The 19,198-nt window shown below is 31.6% G+C and overlaps 2 protein-coding genes across 4 annotated transcripts; one reads left to right on the top strand and one right to left on the bottom strand.

The window, feature by feature from the left end:
* Positions 1-295: 295 nt before the first annotated feature.
* On the top strand, positions 296-8,590 carry LOC100251893 (uncharacterized). 3 transcript variants are annotated; one of them, XM_010654853.3, is made up of 4 exons: positions 296-576; positions 6,886-7,422; positions 7,653-7,792; positions 8,040-8,156. In XM_010654853.3, exons 1-3 carry the CDS (start codon positions 334-336, stop codon positions 7,755-7,757), a joined length of 885 nt encoding a protein of 294 aa, XP_010653155.1. In that variant the 5' UTR covers positions 296-333; the 3' UTR covers positions 7,758-7,792; positions 8,040-8,156. The 3 variants fall into 3 exon arrangements, with proteins under 3 accessions (XP_010653155.1, XP_002267243.1, XP_059594851.1); XM_002267207.4 differs by lacking the exon at positions 7,653-7,792 and having other exon boundaries at positions 8,040-8,590; XM_059738868.1 differs by having other exon boundaries at positions 7,653-8,590.
* A 7,912-nt stretch (positions 8,591-16,502) lies between these two features.
* Positions 16,503-17,955, bottom strand: MYB60 (R2R3 MYB60 transcription factor). The gene is made up of 3 exons (NM_001281093.1): positions 17,823-17,955; positions 17,320-17,449; positions 16,503-17,205 (listed from the first exon to the last, which is right to left on the bottom strand). Exons 1-3 carry the CDS (start codon positions 17,953-17,955, stop codon positions 16,503-16,505), a joined length of 966 nt encoding a protein of 321 aa, NP_001268022.1.
* Positions 17,956-19,198: the final 1,243 nt, after the last annotated feature.

Raw genomic sequence — 19,198 nt, 5'->3', positions numbered from 1 at the left:
TATTTAAAAATCTGAAATGTATTTAACATGTCTTGTATATTTTAAAAAATAATTTGTATATTTAATATTTTATCCATATTTATATTATTATTATTTTTTAAATCATTATTAGAAATCAAGTAAAAAAACAAAATAAAAGATCATATTAACGCAAAATTGGAAATTATTTTTTCATTGTAAAAATATTTATTTATTTATTTTTTCAAATATGGTCAAATAATTTCTTTTTCTTTTTTTTTTCAGGGAAATTAAGAAAAAATGAATTTATTTGTCAGTGGTAGCCTATATATACTGACTTGGGCCCTTATCCCCCCCCTCTCCTCACTTTTCCAAATGGCAACTCTCCTGAGAGCTCCATTCACAGCACCGCCACCACAAAGCCTCACCTCTATCTGCACGCAATCCCCTAAAGCCTTTCACCTCCCTCTCACTCGCAGATGCGCTCTTAATGCTTCTCGCTTGACCTCTTCTCTCCGCTTCTCCCCCATACTGCACATCCGCTTCCTGCGGTTCGATCCCTTCGCTTCTAACGGCGAGGCCACCGAGACTCAAGAGGTTCAAGACTCGGAGATCGAGGTAAATGGGTTTAATCTTTTTAATCTCTTGAAGCCTTTTTTGGGGGATTTTTTGGTTGGGGTTTGGGTTTTTGGGATGTTTGGTTGGTGGGTAAGTGTTAGGAAATGAGAAAGTTCACTTGACTGGGATTAGCGTAGCTTTCTGAGTCTTTGACTCAAGTGGTTCAAGAATTTGGGGATTGAGGTAAATGGGTTTCATTTTTTCACTCTTTTCTTTATAAAGAAAAAAAAAAATTCTTTGAAGTGTTAGTTGGGATTTGGGTTTTTGGGCTGTTTGGTTGGTAGGGAAGTGTCGGCAAATAAAATGGTTCTCTTGACTGGGATTAACATAACAGTTGTGATCGAAAAAGTTGAAGAATCTGACGTTCAAGGAAACGAGTCTTCCCCCCTCAAATTATTAGTTGGGATTTTTGGTTTTTGGGCTGTTTGGTTGGTGGGAAATTGTTGGAAAATAGAAACGAGGGAATTTTGAATATGGACAATTTTTGCTTGATTAGGCTTAGGGTAAGAATTTGAGTTAGAGTTAAACTTCAGAACTTTGAATCTGAGAATTAAATAGTTCGATTTTTTTAGTTTTTCTTTAAGTAAATTATTTATAGAACTTTGTATCTGTGGCTCTTTGGTTTGTGGGAAAATGTTGGAAAAATGTAGGGAGGATTTTTTTAATGGAAGACTAGATTTCTATTTTGTCTGTTTTTTCTTCAGTTTTCTCACCATCCAAACACATGGTAAATGGATTCTTTTCCATCTAGTATACGTATTAGTCTTCTGTTTTTAACTGATAGTAGTTGTCATTTGGGACTAGAGTTATAATTTGTTTTTATGTGAAACTAGAGTTACCACTCGGATTTTAGAAGTTACAAATAGAGTTGTGATTTGGGTTTCATGAATTGAAATTAAAGTTATGGTTTGGGATTTGGAGCTGAAAGGTTACGATTGGGTTTCTGTTCTGAAATTAGAATTGTGATTTGTGTTGTGTTGAAGTTAGAGTTACTAATTGGGATTTCGTGCTGAAAGTGGAGTTGCATTGAAAAATTATAGTTGCAATCTGTGATTTTGGGATTTTGAGCTGAAACTAGAGATAAAATTTGGGTTTTTTGGAGCTGAAATTAGAATTAAAATCTAAGCCTTTTGAGCTAAAATTAGAATTAGAATTTTGATTTTTGTGCTGTACCTCGACTAATTTGGGTTGCATGAGCTGAAAATTGAAATGGTTGTTTCATCTGAAAAAGAATAATTTATATGTAAACAAACTGTTTTTATCAATATAGTTTTCCCTATGAGTGACCCATCCATGTAAAATAATCTGTTACATCATGTTTGGTAATATGCCTCCTGGATCTTGCTTCAGCCTCTTCCCCGAGCCATTTATTTATTGAGAATAATTCTCAATAGTCATTATTTGTTAAATTAACAAGGTCCTTGGCTTTAGGTTTCACAACACTGTCTTGGTCTCCATGCCTGCCACAAAGTGAAAAAAGAAAAAATGAGTTGGCACCTACTTGACGTAGATCTTAATTCTTGAAGGACAAGCTGAGATTTATTGTTTTGTTTGTTGAATGCTTTTTAATCCCCTTTCCCCTTATTATGGTTCCATGATTATGAGAACTAATTATTGTTTGAGAGAAACAATTTATTCGTGGATAGAGATATTTGTATATTAATTTTTTTCTCAATTTGAACTATACATAAGTTTGTTTTTCTTGCAATATAAGTTAGCATTATGAGTAGAGAAAGAAAAAAGACCATATCATGTCTAGGGCATCCAGAAACCTCTTGTGCTCAATTGAAATTTTTGAGCTTGTTTTGCTTTATTTGCCCTACAACATGAGCTCCTAAATTGTGTTCTTGGACTAACTATGTTCAGCTGTAGTTGTTGTGTGCTACTTGTTGCACATGCGTGTGTGTTATGTGTAGAGGGCATCATAGAAAATTTTCAAAAATTTCTCCAAAAGAAAAAAATGACACATTATATCTAAGGTATACAGAAAGTCTCTGGTGTTCCATTGAAAAATGTGAGCCGTTTGTATCTTATTTGCCTCAAAACATAAGTTCATAAGTTGCATTATTTAATCACCCTAAGAATGCTCTGTGTAGCTTCTGCACTCTAACCAGCCCAGGCCGCTGCGCCCCCCCCCCCCCCCCCCTCTCCCCCCTCTTCTTTCTCTATGCACTCATGTGCGAGTGTCTCCATTCTCTTCATTCACACACATTCAATTTGCTAGATGATATCTGTTCTTCTTTGGTTTTTGTTATTTAAATGTGAATATTTATAATGCCTTATGGAATAGGAGTATATGGGCCTCCCTTCTTGCAGAACTTGAAAAGCATGCACATATCCATACATGTAAAAACTGTACCTTTTTTTGTCCTCCTTTCTCTCTTTTTGTGGGCCTAGATATTTTCTTGGGAAGCTACCTTTTTTTTCACTTGTTTTTAGAACTAAGGAGAGAGGCTTCAGAATTTAAGGGTTTATAATAAGTAGGACTACAACAAAGTAGCCTATTAAAAAAAGGGACTACAACAAAGTAGATGAAATCTAACTCTAGTAAATTAGCCAAAGATAGGGATAATTGAAGTTGTTAAGGTAGATAACCATGAATGAATGTTTCTGTCCTCTAGGATATAACACACCACAGCTTTGAGATTGCAATGGATATCACAGGGTTGGAGCAGGATGGTTAATTTGGAGAAATGTCTCTGGAATGTTTTGCAATCATCAAATACCTATCCAATTAAAGGTGAAATTTACAAGACCGTTATAAGATATGTTTATTGGGCACACAAGAAACAACATATTAAAAAAAAATGAGCATAGCTGAAATGTGGATGCTAAGGCCGATGAGGGGCAAAACTATGAAAGATGATAAGAAATGTATGCATTCATGGGAGACTAGAAGTTACTTCAATTGAAGACAAGTTTTAGGGAAACCATTTACGATGTTTGGATTTGTGCAACAAAGGCAATGAAATATGGGAACAGATCAAGAAGGTATCTACTGAACTTCTAGCATGCTAAGAACATGCTTTTTTTCCTTTTTTTTCTCAAGTATTATGTTTCCAAGAGTACACTTGTTGGGCAATATCCAGTACCCATTAAGAGAGAAATATGAGGAAGAAAAGGAGGAAGGAGGAGATAGAACCCTAGACAATCAGCCTAAGGTATCTGAGCAACACACTCAGAAAAGAAGGTAGCCTTTGTGGGAAGTTTTCTATCAAATCCTTCTATAGATCCTTAGACTTGGTTGCTTGTGATTTTTATTTTTTTTTTACCTTTTTCCCTGCAAAGGAGGTGTGAGATTGAAGTCTCCCTCAAAGATCGCCTTCTTCCACATGCACACATGAGGGGTGGCTTCATGGGGAAGAGGTGTAAGAAAGTGTTAAAAAAAGACCCCTTTGTGCTTGTCTTGAATATTAGAAACAATAGAACAAGATAACCTTCATAAATTTGGAGAGTTTGCATCAAGCTTTGTGAGGATTCCTTTCCCAAATCTCTTTTTTGAGTGTTCTAGGATACCTTAGTGGTTTCTAATCCATTTTTATTAGATTTCATTGATTCTATAGGCTTCCTTCGTTTTCTTTCTAAACACCTTTGGTGCTTTTTATGCACATCCTAGTACATGAGTTGCATTGCCATTGTGCCTAAACAAAGTTTATTTTGCCTATCAAAAAATAAGAAAAAAAATAAGGCCTTGTTTGGTAACTGTTTTTTAAAATAGTTTTTTATTCTTCAAAACCAAAAAAAAAAAATCATGAAAACACATTTGTCAACTAGAAAAAGGAAAACACGGTGTTTTCAGAAAACATTGTTTAGTTGCTTTCACTTGTTTTCTAAGAGTTGTTTAAAAAAATAACTATACAAATATGGAGAATGATTAAAAATAAAGCACTACATATAAAAGTTATTTTTAAAACATATTTAAAAATATAAAAAAACAAATTAAAAACATTTTAGATTCTCAAACAAACTTTTATTCTATAAACGTCAAAATTTGTTTTTTAAAATTGTTTTTGAAAGCGCTTCCCAAACAAAGCCTAAGCCTTTCTTAGACCATACTTCAAGCTTCAAATTCTCAAGTGAGTGTTCATTAACTTTAAAAGAGATGATTACTATGATTTTAGTAGACTTTTAATCCCTAATAACAATTAATCCTAATCCTTGTATAAAGTAATTCTAGGCATCCATTAAAACCTAAAAGGATCATAAAAGGATAAATAACTCCTTACTAGTTCATTGCTATGGCATAGCTACAAACCGTAGACATGCACCTCTTTCATGTGTCTTTACCTTGCAAATGAGATAGAAAATGTCCTATCCTCCTATCAATTGGAGAGAAGCTAGTGAAATTGTTGTCAAAGAACAAAAAGACAACAACTTTAAACATGTTGTGAATATTAGAGTTGGCCTTTTGCTCTTATAGCCTGTAAGGTTAATCCTGGAAAAAGACTACAAACTGATGCGAAAGATCTGTGATTGTCCCAACCACCACCCCAATAACTACAAGCCTCCTTCCCCTTCTTTTATTTCCCTTCTCTTCTAGGGCTGTTGGGAGGAGAAATATTGCTCAGACATCAGCAAATGTACAAAACAAGTTCATAGCACAGCAGCTAAAGAATCATATTAAGACTCTTGAACACATTAGCCCCCTGAACCTTGTTAATGGGCACAGCATCATCTTGATACTCTTTACATGTTTTTCTGTATGCTATTCAATGATAGCCCCATTTTTCATAATCACAAAGAGAAAACATAGAACTCCATGAAGAGCCCACAAAATACTGGAAATAGGTGAGCAGTCACCACCTTTTATATACCAAGTGATATGGGTTCTAGGGCCATGTTTATAAGGATACTAATGAGAGTGTTTGTGTGACCAAGTTTTTGTTTTATATTTATTTTTGTGTTTTTGTTTTATATTTATATTGGTCACTTAAAATAGAAATACAACTACATATATCTGTAAATTAAATAATCATAAAGGGCCATATTGTCCAAAGTTAGAAGGCTCTAGGATGTTGTGTCATTTATTGGAGATGCATTTAATGTTATTTTTGTATTGAGAAAATGACTTAGAATAAGTTTGACATTAGGTGTGGCAAGCTTTTGCTTCACAGAGAATAGGTCAAGCTTTGTTTTTTATCAACTCAAAAAAGGATCAAGCTTTGCTGGCTTTTTAGCCTCTTAGATGTTTGTTTGCCATGGCTCTTAATATTAATTATATGAGAAGTGTTGGTCAGACTATTTATGTGTCTGCTTCTTTAGCTTCATGTTCATGAGTACAAAAGGAAAAAAGAATTAGAGACCTTGAGTGATGAGATGAAGTTTTTGATAAGTATTTGTCATGAATTAAATCTAGAATCTAGGATCCAGGTCTACGACTTTCCTTGGCCCATATTTGGCCTCTGCAACACGAGTATGACATTTGAAATCAACTATTAATAATCTCGCAAAAAGAGAATATGTCACTACTTAGCTGAGATTCTCAAGTGGTCATACTGAACCATTTCTAATGAAGAGAGAAAAATCAACAAATAAGAATCAACAGTGCTGAAACTTCTAACAGTCAAACATCATCAAATATAACAAGTATTACAGTTATCCAAATCAGAACAGAGGAACACAATTGAAACCTAGGCTAGAGTCATAGCTGCTCTCAAACGTAGGTTCAGAAATTAGACTGAACCAGCTCCTAGTTTTTCAGCTATGAACTCGCCATAATCTGAAGAGGCTGTGAAGGGCATATGCTCAATAGCCCAGTTGGAAACCATGTGCATGTTGGGGTTAGTATGGTCAAGCATAATGAAAGAGTTCATGATATGAAAACTCTGATCAGTCACACCATTCAGCCACATGGATTACACAAACACTCCTCTTTTGTACTGGATGATGCACTCTCCCTTTTCCCAACAATGAATACTGGCATTTGGTGCCAAACAACAGAAATCCTCAGCCAGCACTGGAAAACTGCCATCAATGTTATAGCAGTTCATACACATTTCAACAGTTACCCCTCATGGATAGGTTCCAAATCAAAGGCTTTAACACTTATTTCCTAGTTTCAAAAGTATTTGCATTTGTAATATTTTATGGGAATAATTTGTGTAACAATTTGGAGTGAGCATTATTTTTTCAGGCATCCCTTTAGATTGGTTGAGATTTGGACTTGGTTTGACAACACGGTTTTTATGAACATTCATCAACATTTATGATACCATGAAGGCATAATTACTTTTAGTGTTCTTTCATCATATCAGTGCTTTTTCTTAGTATTTTTCTGCATTTTGTTTTGCTAATAGATTTTTGTGGCAGGAAAATTCAGATGGCTACATTGGTGGTGCAGAAGATGCCACAAGCGATTCAGATGCTCCAGATTCAGATGCTCCCAATGCAGAGGAAGAACCTGCTTCAGGCATTATAGTGGCTCTACGATCATACAAAGAAGCTTTAGTGAGCAATGATGAATCCAAAGCAGCTGAGATAGAAGCTTTTATTAAGTTCATTGAAGATGAGAAAATTGATCTTGAAAAAAAAGTGGCAGCCTTGTCTGAGGAGCTCTCATCAGATAAGGAACGGATTCTCAGAATTAGTGCGGACTTTGACAATTTCCGGAAGAGGACAGATAGAGAGCGACTTTCACTTGTAACAAATGCACAAGGGGAAGTCTTGGAGAATCTGTTGCCTGTTTTGGATAACTTTGAGAGAGCTAAAGCCCAAATTAAGGTGGAGACTGAAGGAGAGGAGAAGATCAATAACAGCTATCAGAGTATATACAAGCAGTTTGTGGAGATTCTAGGCTCACTTGGCGTTACTCCTGTGGAGACAATCGGGAACCCCTTCGATCCATTGGTGAGTTACCCAGCTTTTTGAGGCTATTAGTATATGTGCCTACCTATCATCCGGAGCTTCAGATGACCTTTGATAGTATTACCCTCTGGGCAGATACAAACTTCCATTAGAATAATGCTGAAGTGAAAAATCTGGGTTGATGATCAATAAACTCAATGTGAAATTATTGCTCCCCTTTTTTGTTAATTGACATAATGATTGTTTCTATGTTGATCATTGGCTTAATGCAGGTGAGCTTCCGAGCTGGCTCGAAATTCAGTCTAGTACTTGATGAACTTTCTCGAATGCTCTATCAAGTTTGTTCAGGTTTTATGAAGACCTGGACACGCTTTTAACCCAATTCAAGTCTTGATTGATTCGAGTCAGCTTGGTGAGTTCACATGAGTAACAATATACATATGCATATGCTTCAGTTTGTACTTGTGACATAAAATCCATACACAGGATAATGGCCCTTAGACATCATCTTGAGGGATAGTTGGTTATATCCAAAATCTGTCTTTTTCTTTTCATTTTGTACAGTTTAGTGCTCCTACAGGTATGTTTTTCTGGATTCTTTTCATTTGGGAGAGAAGGGTTTCTTGGTTATCTGACATGATTCTCTGTTCTTGTAAAAGTTCCATGAAGCAATTATGCGGGAGGATTCCACAGAGTTTGAAGAAGATGTGATAATTCAGGAGTTCCGCAAGGGGTTCAAGCTTGGGGACAGACTCTTGCGCCCGTCAATGGTGAAAGTATCAGCAGGTCCAGGGCCTGCCAAAGCCGAAGCAGTTGGGTCATCAGAAGAAGAAGCTGTAAGGGTGACTGAAACCGAAACCAGTGGGGAGGGCACCCCAGAAGGAGAGTCTGGTTGAAGACTAAACCCTCAATTCTAGATTGAAGTTTTGTAAAAGCAGCAGGTATCTTACTACTACAATTCAGGAGTCATTTTGGTGTTTTGGCCCTATGGGATGAAAATATGTACTATTTATTTGTCTTGGTTGATGGTGTGGAGGAATGGAAGAAATGAGTTGTACTTGCCAGCATAGGTGCTTTGGGAAAAATGGGAGGAACATTAGTTGGACATTTGCATTGTCTAGGTGCCGGTTGCTTAAGAAACTCCTAAGTCCGGGACATTGGATTCAGAAAAAATTATATTGGAAGGTGGTTTTAGACATATTTACATGAATTTAGATTTGAAACCTTTTTAATGGGTATCATAATGAAGTGGGTTGGCAAAGCAAGTAGACTGTGTTTGTTTTTTTGGTTTTTTATTAAAAATAATTTGTTTTCAGAATTTAAGGTGTTTGTTTTTTTTTACTTTTTTATAACTTATTATAAATTTTTTACTGAATAGAAAAATTTAAAATATTTAGTTTTTTTTAAATAAAAAAAATAATATATTAATTTTTTTTTATTTTTTAATACTTAATAAAAATAAAATATTATAAAAACAAACAACTTAATATTCAATATTATTAAGCATTAAGGTTTTATTTAGAATTAAGTAAAAAAATAAATATCATTTTATATTTTTTGTTGAAAGTAATTTAGTTTTAAACTTTAAATTGTTTATGTTTTTTATTTATGATTTATTATAAATTTTTTATTAAATTGTAAAAGCTAAAATATTTAGTTTTTTAGTTGGTTATATTTTCTTAATTTTTTAATATTTAATAAAAATAAAATATTAAAAAAATAAATAATCTAATATTTAACATATTTAAGTTTTATTCAGGATTAAATAAAATAAATAAACAATAATATTTGTTTTTAATGGTGTAATAAACTTATTGGGCCTTGACAAATTGGATTGTTCATGGGCCTACATGAGTTGGAACCTAGGGTTGACCATTTCAATGACTTGGACACTTAAAGACAAATGAATAATAAATAAATAACCCAAAAAATTTTGTCCACATCCACAACTAATGCACACAAATGTAAGCAAGGCTACTACTATACGTCACCCACGTGATATGTTTCGTTATTATGAGGAATAAGCTATATCTAGCAAATTTGTTTTATCCAACTATCAAAATGGCAAATTATTGATGGTTGGATATTATGAAAAAATTTTAAAATATCAAATAGAAATTAAAAAAAAAAATGCATGAGACAATATCATGAAAATGAAAATTTTCATTTTCATAATATTGAAAATTACCTAGGGATGAGAAATTCACAGTTTTAAAAATATAAAAATTGTATGTTAAAATCGCACAATATCCGTATTAGTGCCAACAGATGATATTAAAGTCAATTTTTATCCAAAAAGTATATGGAGTATGTAGAGTCAATTGCACCTCATGGGTAGTGACTCAACATCAATCTTATAAATACAATATGATACCTATAAAGTGATTAAAAGTTCGTAAACACTGACCCAACATCAGTCCTATATATTAGGAATGATACCTTCAAATTGATTAGATATCAATTTTATGAGTAAGAGATGATACCTTTAAAATGATTGAGTACTCGTGAAAAGTGACCCAACATCAATCCTATAAATTAAGGGTGATACCTTCAAATTGATTGAACGTATTTTAAATGTTGTAATCTTTTATATATATATATATATAAGTGGTGACGATTCTAAATTGACAAATTATGAGTTTAAAACGAACAATATCTATTTAATATCAATAATTGATAATATATTCTCTCCTGGATCATCGAATCAAAATGGGTAACCTAGAAAGCCCAAGGTAACTCATGAGCCTTTATTGGGCTTTGACAAAGTTGTTTCATAGGCCTACATGAGTGGGGCCCAAGGTTGACCATTTCAATGACTTGGACACTAAAAACAAATAATAAATAAATAAATAACCAAAAGTCCACATCATTGTTTGACAACAGATACAACAAATGTAAATAAGTTTACAATATGTCACCCACATTAAGTGCTCCTTTATTATGGGAAACGTCAGCCACATGGTGCTTCCCCATTATGTTAATCAACATGATCAGATTTATCAAAATCAAAGTATATGATAAATCATTTTCAATATAAGGGATATTTTTTCCTAATAAATAATATTTTTCTTTTCAATTTTCTTTTCCCAATTAAAATGAGGTGGTATTATTGTTGACAATGATACTTGTTTATGTTGGCATTTTTTTTTTCTTATGTGATCTCATGCTTATGAAAGATTAAATGGTCCATCCGTCCATATGGTTTAATTTGAAGGCTATAAAGGAGGTCACTTAATGCCTTGGACTAATAGTAAGCAACCCACTTCTTAGTCCACATAATGTCTTAGAATTGATGTTGATTAGTATTGAGAGAGAGAGAGAGGAGGGGGTGGGGGGAGGGAGGGTAGATGTTGTTTAGCATATAAAAGATGGTGATCTAATGCCTATGATGGCCCATATATCACCCAAAATTTGAGGGCTATAATGGAGAACACTTAATGCAATGGACTTGTTTTAAGTAACCCATTTGTTTTGTTTTAGTTCTTTTGGATGTTAATGTTACCATAGTAATTAAGGTTTTCTAATAAGAGATGAGTAAGTACATGATAAATGTCTAAATGAGAAAAGAACAAATAAAAAATGATAAAAAAAAAAAAGTTACGATAATGCATTTTTAGCTATCGTTGAATTTTTTATATGTTATATTAAAATATAATTAAGGTTTTTTAATAAAAGATGATTAAGTACACGATAGATGTCTAAATGAGAAAGGAAAAAGTAAAAAGTGATATAAAAAATGGGTTACAATATTGCATTTTTAGTCATCGTTGAAACATTATCTTTTATATTTTGTTTTAAAATAGGTTTCATATACTATTTGTGAATGTTTTGTACTTTTAAAATTTTGATGATCAAATATTTAAAAATTCATTTTGTATCATTAAAATTCAATAATGAATTATTTTTAATATCTAGGGTAATCTACCAATGATTGTAATGAAGTTACGATGAAATTAAGTGGATGTCTCAGTCTACTAATATTGAAAAATCAACACTAAATGGTCCTTTCGAAAATACGTTACATATTATTCAAGGTAAAACATTATTCCAACGCGGATTGTAAAATCGGTATCAAACTAAAACAATTCTAGATATTAGATTTAGACTCAGAACACCAAGGAGCAAGAGTGAAGAATGAAAAATAAGCTTAAAAATTAAGTACAACAATTAAAATTGCACTCAAAGTGGATGAAAATAGTAATAGGACAATAATCATGATGTACACATCATAAAAGGACTTAAATGCCAAATGGGTGAAACTTTTATTTATCATTGACTTATTCCTAATTTAGAGATTCATTAAAATTGCACCCAATGTGGTCCAATAAATGAGTGACATGTGCCCTTGTTCACATTAATAAGTGAACCATTGGTGTCTAAGCTTGCAGGGTTTTGGGTGGTCCCAAGCCCATTTGGAATTTGGGAAGGGGCCATTCATGAGGATCATAAAACCATTAGGGTTGGCCTCTTATCTCACATGCCAACCATGCAAATTTTTTAGGTGGGAATGATAGTTATGTATGAAAGTGACATTATGGGTTTCATCTAACACAAGGTCCTGATTTTATTCACTCATAAAGGATGTTAATTAATTTGAGGGCTTCCATCTAATCAATGGAAAAATATAATTTTAGAATCTACAATTTTATTTTATTTTATTTTATTATTATTATTTTTATGTGGGATGGATTTTTTTGGTATCTAATAGAAATAGTTTAGGGTTTGCTTGCTAACGATTTTGAAAATGGTTGTTAATTACTTTTAAAAATAAAATTTTATTTAGGAATTCAAATATAAATATAATTTTTTTTATTTATTCTACCTAAAGGTACTATATACATGTGTACTATGTCAAGTTTTTAAAGTATTCTTCATATTTTTAAAATTATTTCTTAAAATTTTATATTAAAAAATACATTAGAGTACCTAAAATTAATTTGTTCTAAAAAAACAATGTATTTTCAAAATAAATTCTAAAAAAAGAATTATTTTCAATAAAAAAAAAAAAAGCCAAACTTATGTTAAAAAATATAAAACTATCTTAAAAAAAACATATATATACTTTAAATCAAATTTTCATTTACCATTTAAAAAATAAATTGATAATGGGCACAAAACCAAGCACCCCCTAAAATTTTAAATATTAAAATGAACTTTTAAACAACAAAAAATTTAAAGAATAATATAATCAAATTATTTTATTGTGATAAATTGGGATTTGAATTTGAAAGGTAATATAACAATCATATTTAATGTGTACAAAAGTAGGCATTTCAATTTTTTTTGGGGTGAAATATTATTGATCAATGAATTAAGCAACCAATTTAAAGTTTGATTGATGTGAAATCACTAAATGAATTTATAAATATTAATTTCTTGAACATTAATTTCTCTTTTTAGTATTTCATTATGGTAAGATTAATGAGTCAGTTAGATGCATGGGATCATAATAAAATATGAAGCCAAGATATGATATAAAAAAAATTAAAAAAAAAAAATCCATTGCAATACCTTCTTAATTATAAAATTAAGACAAAAAAAAAAGTGTAGATATAACATTGTGGGGTTCTCATACATATGGCATCAAGGAGATAATTGATTAAGCATTGTCACTAGTTAGGGTGGTGGTATGGGTCCAATATGATCCAAATTAATTCCTAGATATGTTATGGTTTAGGCTATGATATTTATTTTTTTTTGAATTAATTCTTAAATGAATTTAGTAGTAAATCATATAATTTTTTTTTATAAAAAGTAAAATTATGTTTTTGATTTAATATTTTAAAGTAGATGTTAAAAATTTTGAATAATTAAAACTGAGATTTTGATATCATGTTAAATTATTAATTTAAATGTTTAATGATTAAGTAATAGTTCATTAAAGGCTTAATATATAATAGAAAAATAGAATTACAAGAAATTGCATAATTTTAATTATTAAATTATAATTTAGAAAATAGAAATAAATTAAACAAAGTTTTTTTGTACAAAGCAACATTTAGAAAATTAATTGAAATGATAAAAAGTATTAATAAATTACAAAAATCCTAAATAATCAATAATCCATATCAAATGGATCTAGTCGAAAAGAAGATTACAAATAATAATATATTTCTAATAAAGCTGATTTCACCTACCTTCCCTCAGGTTTTGATTAAATATGTCTGAACCTCATTAATTTGAAATTTAATCAATTATCTCTTTTATTTTGAATAAGATGGGAAATAAGTGAAAATAATAAATAAAAATGATAAAATATTAATAAAATTAAAATAAATCGGATTAGGTGTATTTAGCTAAAACTTCGAGAGAAGTAAACAAAATTAATCATTTCTAATAATTGAAAAAAAGAAATCAAACAAAGTTTTTCCAACACAACACCATTTGTAAATGGGCGAAAAAGACGAAAAATATAAATAGATAATAAAAAGGCCAAATAAAATATCACATGAATATATATATACACACAAGCTAATAACATAGATTTAGCAATTTAATGTTGTTGGTGAATGGGTTAGAATTAATTTTTGTTGGACAAAATAAAGAATCATGAAGAAGACTTTGATGGGGTTTTTTCTAAATTTAGGAGAAAACCCATTTTTTTAATTACCCAAAATGAAGGAAAAGAAACTAAAAATGAGGCAACTTCACTACAAAATAAATGTGTCCAACACCCTCTTTGACAGGCATTATTTTCATTCAATTTGGCTTCTTTTTCACTTTTTGAGTACGCTCACATGCCTTCTTTACACAATATTTATGAGCCAACAAAAGGGAAAATAATTAAAAATAAAATAAAAATAAAAATCTAATAAATACATTAGACTTAAAAAAAAAATGTTATTGTTATTGGTAGAGTTTATGAAATTAATATATAGTTTTGAAAGGTTATTGAAAGTATTATATGTGGTGGTTGATGAAATTGAATCCAAAATTACTACCCTATATTAATGGTATTAATTGTATACATATTTTTTTATATATTGGGATAGGGTCTGAGAGACAAAACACTTTGTGAATATCACTGAATTTAATTGGAATAATGTCTTGCCAGTGGAATGGTGGAGTTGGGTTCAAGATTGACTTGGATTTTTGCTTTTCATTTGGTTAAAAAAATTGATAATCTTTTAAAATATTTTATTCTCTTGTTTGACTAATAATTGGCTCAATCAAATATGTTTTATACAAAATTAAAAAGAAGTGACACTATATATATATATATATATTTTAATATTTCCAAATATTTTTGTGATTATTGTAAAGCCTTACTAACATAAATTTGAATATCATGCCTTAGAATTAAAAAAAAAAATTGAGATTTTAAAACATTTTAAAAAAAGTGAGATTTCATATTTTAGAATTAACAACTTCTTCACATATTAAAAATTTCTTTATACATGTTCATTTTAAAAATACATATCAATTTGAGTTCTCAACATCCTTGATAAGTCATATTAATAAAATTATTCCGAAAAATCTAATACTTATATAAATAAATAAAAATACTGATGTTTTATTACTTGACATTTTCAAAAAGCATCATTATTTAATGTTGCTTGTAAAAGAAAAACTATATTTATGAATTTTTATTTTAAAATTGCTTAAATATATGGAAAAAAATCTATTATCCCAATAATTATCCTTTACTAATTATTTTCCAACCAAATTCCCATAAATCAAATCCATATATTTGATGTCTTGGATGAAGCCACCTAAAGGCAAAATAGCACAATATCAATGGTGGCATGCCACATGCCCTCAAAATTCAAAGAAGCCAACCCCTTTTCTACCCTTTTGCAACCTGTGAAAGGCTTTGCATGGTAGCCATGAAATCATCACTCCACCTTCTTCTACACACCGAAAGCTAAAAAAAGAAATAAAAGGTCACGAGATCACCCTTTTTCCAATATGAATTCCCAAAAAGAGAGCCTCATAGGTGACCCATTTGCCTCATTTGCTTGCAAGACTTTCGTGACACCATACCCATTTAAGTTTTTTTCTTTTTCACTTCTTTGGCTATCATTCCTACCACAAGTCCTATCCTTTGATTGCTTTATGTGTTTAGCAAACTTAATTACCCGCTTAAGAAAAAGGTTGAGTGCATTTGTTGTTCTAGTCTAACCCTAAATCGATCAAAATCTAGTATACCAACTAATGTTTATATCGAGCATGGATGGTTGTATAAATATTACTTTTTGAAAAGAATATACAATTTTTTAAAACTAGTTTACCTAATAGGCTTCTAACTAATATTTACATCGATTACCAACCTTCATATAAATCAACTTTACAATATTAAATTCTAAAAATAATAGTTTGAAAAATTGTTATAACCTAACTAAGCTTTGTTTTTTGTGATTGATATATATCCTCGAGTTATGTAATTTTATGTTAATTGTAAAATACTTTATACATTCTCTTTTATAAAAGAGTCTTTTGACCAAATTTGATTAAAAACGTAGTATTACTTTCAATTTAGGGTTTGGTGTTATGGAAGGTCTCTTTTCTCTAGCTAGAGCCAAAATTCTGATATTTATTATATATAGTTGTTTGATATCAATTTATCCTACTTTTGGTCTCAAGCTAAACTATACTGATACGATATGAATAGTAATTAATAAGGTATATAATTTTCATTGCAATGAACTTTTGTTAGGTTTATTAGAAAAATCTATCGATATTCTTTAATTTACTATTTATTAATTCGAGTCATAGTTGTTATACATTATCATGAGGGCTCGATGAATACCGATTTATCCTAGTTTTGGCCACAAACTAACCAATATTGACCCGACATGAACAGTAATTGTTGGAATATAATTTTCATTAGAATTATCACTAAGTTGCCCCCTATTTTAGAGCAAATAATTAAAAGCACATCACTCAGGATGATAATTCACTCAGAATTACATTCAAGGTTACATTTTGCAAAGAGATCCCAACTTTTCAGAACCCCAACAAGATCACCTTTAAACCTAAGAAGATTAAACTTTCTCTTTTTTTTTTTTCTTTTTTTTTGTTGTTTCCTTTCTTCTTCTTTGTTCTTCTTCCTTTTTATCATTTTATATCCCAAGCATAAAGAAAAAGAGAAAGATATACAATGGTTTTCTTTCTTTAATTTATCAGAATATTGGAGAGAGTTGATCCATCATCTCCTCTCCTTGAGCTGCTGATTCATCCAAGAGCCATTTCTCAAGAAATGATAGAGGAGGGTTGTGCTTCTTCTGATCATGATCCATCTTCATCTCATGATCATGATCATGATCATCACTTGGAATAGTAGCATCAGTAGTCTGATGATGATCATCATTCAGGTTTTCGTACTCAAGAATGGACTCAAACTCGTCGTTGGCGACCAATTCGCCCCCTCCTTGCTCCAACTTAGGCCTGTAACACTGGACAGAAGTCACCGCCGCCACCGCCATGGAGTTTCCGGTCATATCGATACTACCTTCTTCCAAGCTGCTGTTTTGGTGCAGTTTCTCTTTGGTGGCCTTTGGGGAGGACCTCATCCAACCTTCTAGTAGCCTTGAGATGTTCTCAGTGCTGGAGGCATACGTCGAGATCGGGCTGTTTAGGCTCGGGTGAGCCGAGGAATGGCCATTGATGACCTCAAAAGAACTACCCCTTCTGTGATGATCATCACCAGCATAGCTCCTTGGTACAAATTGATGATTAGTACAGGTGCTTGTGGTTGAATCTGAGGCCATATGGGGGCTCAAAGCTGACTGAAACTTCTTGATCTTCTTCTTCAAGTGAGTGTTCCAATAATTCTTAATATCATTATCAGTTCTTTGAGGGAGGTATGAAGCTATGGCAGCCCATCTGTGGAAAAAAAATCCAAGTAGAAATAAGGGAACATAGCCAAAAAATTTGGGACAAACTGGGAAGTTTTCATCCATGGATGTGAATTAGTACAATGAAGATTTTGGGAATTACTTGTTACCCAATAGGGCTTGTAGATGGATGATCATTCCTTCTTCATGGGGAGTGAAGTTACCGCGCTTAATCCCCGGTCTAAGGTAATTAGTCCATCTAAGCCTGCAACTCTTGCTACACCTCAGCAGCCCTTCCATACAAGAAAACTATAAACTTAGACCATTTGAGATGGAAACAAGCCAAACCCAGGTGGGGATGCATCAGCAAAAGTCAAAGAAAACCATGGAATTGTCGGTAAACAAACCAATCCCAGATGGGGATTCATCCAGAAAAGACAGAAAAACAGTAGAAACCATGGAATAATTATCATTAAACAAGCCAAACCCAGATGGGGATTCATCCAAAAAAGACCAAAAAAACAATAGAAACCATGGAATTATCATAAAACCATGGAATTTCCATTAAACAAGCCAAACCCAGATGGGGCTCCATCATAAAATAAAAAAAAAGAAAAAAGAAAAAAAAAAAAGGGAAAGAAAAGCTTGGAATCATCGGTAATTTACCGGTGTTTGTAGGCACTGATCTCCAATTTCCGGGGCCATGCTCTTGGATATAGGAGACCAAGATGATGTCCTCTTCTGGGGTCCAAGGACCCTTCTTGATACCAACTTTATCACAGCAAGGAGGCCTTCCCATGGCTTGTTTTCATCCCAAACTCTCTCTCTCTCTCTCTCTCTCTCTCTCTCTCTCTCTCTCTGTCTCTCTCTCTCTCTCTCTCTATCTATCTATCTCTTCGTGCCTTTCAAATAGTAGCATATCACCATGTGAGGGTGTTTATATACTAAGAGTGACTCATAAAACCTCTCTTTTTTTCACCCATTTCCATTGATCTACCTTGCCTTTTTCTCAACTTTATTATAAATATAGCTTGGTTGATATCCACAGAGAGAACCAAAGTCAGAAGTATGGAGTTGAATTCCTTCTGTGAGTCTCTTTTCTGTTGTACACTCACATGCCACAGCACTTCACCAACAAAGCTAATAGGAAACTTCATAGTCATCGTATTTATTTCACTTCTTCTAAGCCTCTTATTTCAGTAATGGGTTTAGGTGGGTTGACACCATGCATTTAAGCCATGCTATTCATCATTTCATGGACACAACATTTTATATTCTCTTTTATATATATATTTTAATTTAGTTAATTTGGAAGAAGATTGAGATCTGAATTCAATTTTTTACTATCTTGGGATCAGGTCACACATTGAAATCTCATGCATCAAATTTGGTTTCATCAAATATGAAAATTTTTCTTTTATTTATTGTTTAATATTCGAAGTATGAATGGGTTAGGGTTTGTTTGAAATTTAAATAAAAATCAAGTTAAAATTTTTGACTTTTTTGTATTCAGATGAAACATCTAAGCATGAGACTACTATCTTATGATAAATATTGGACCACGTGAGTTAGAAGGTGGAGATTGTTTTTTTATTTGAAGTCTGAATAAGTTCAAATTTGTTAGAAATTAAAATAGAAATACATGTATAAAAATATTATTAATTACTAGATAAATTTTTTTTTTTAAAACTTTTTTTTGTGTTCATAAGAAATATATGAAAATAAGACTTAAGTACTTAATTAACGCTATGAAAAAATTAATTTGTCTCTTACTCAAAACTTTAGCTTTTTTTCCTTAAATTATTCTATGATTTCATTGTAAGAAACTTAAAATTAATCCTAGCAATAGATATTGAGAATTTTAATTTTAAAACATCTTAATATTAAAATTTTAGAGCTATGTTGTATTTATAGAGGTGTCTTACCAAACTTCTTCACACATTTATAGAGGTATCATTTAAAAAAAAAAATCCTTTTTTAAAATAAACATTTTCTCATATTTCTTATTATTTATATCTTTGGATTCCATTATCACTCATGAT

The sequence above is a fragment of the Vitis vinifera genome, chromosome 8 (assembly GCF_030704535.1).
Source record: "Vitis vinifera cultivar Pinot Noir 40024 chromosome 8, ASM3070453v1".
NCBI lineage: Eukaryota > Viridiplantae > Streptophyta > Magnoliopsida > Vitales > Vitaceae > Vitis > Vitis vinifera.
Note: the sequence above shows the minus strand (reverse complement) of the source record. Positions and strands in the feature narration are given on the sequence as shown.

Bases quoted from the DNA above. Each gene is read 5' to 3' on its own strand.
- LOC100251893 (XM_002267207.4), top strand. From the start codon at position 334: ATGGCAACTCTCCTGAGAGCTCCATTCACAGCACCGCCACCACAAAGC. The intron at 577-6,885 runs GTAAATGGGTTT...TTTTTGTGGCAG, and splicing joins TTCAAGACTCGGAGATCGAG to GAAAATTCAGATGGCTACAT. The intron at 7,423-8,039 runs GTGAGTTACCCA...TTCTTGTAAAAG, and splicing joins GGAACCCCTTCGATCCATTG to TTCCATGAAGCAATTATGCG.
- MYB60 (NM_001281093.1), bottom strand. From the start codon at position 17,955: ATGGGAAGGCCTCCTTGCTGTGATAAAGTTGGTATCAAGAAGGGTCCT. The intron at 17,450-17,822 runs GTAAATTACCGA...CTTGTATGGAAG, and splicing joins ATCAGTGCCTACAAACACCG to GGCTGCTGAGGTGTAGCAAG. The intron at 17,206-17,319 runs GTAATTCCCAAA...TTTTTTCCACAG, and splicing joins CAAGCCCTATTGGGTAACAA to ATGGGCTGCCATAGCTTCAT.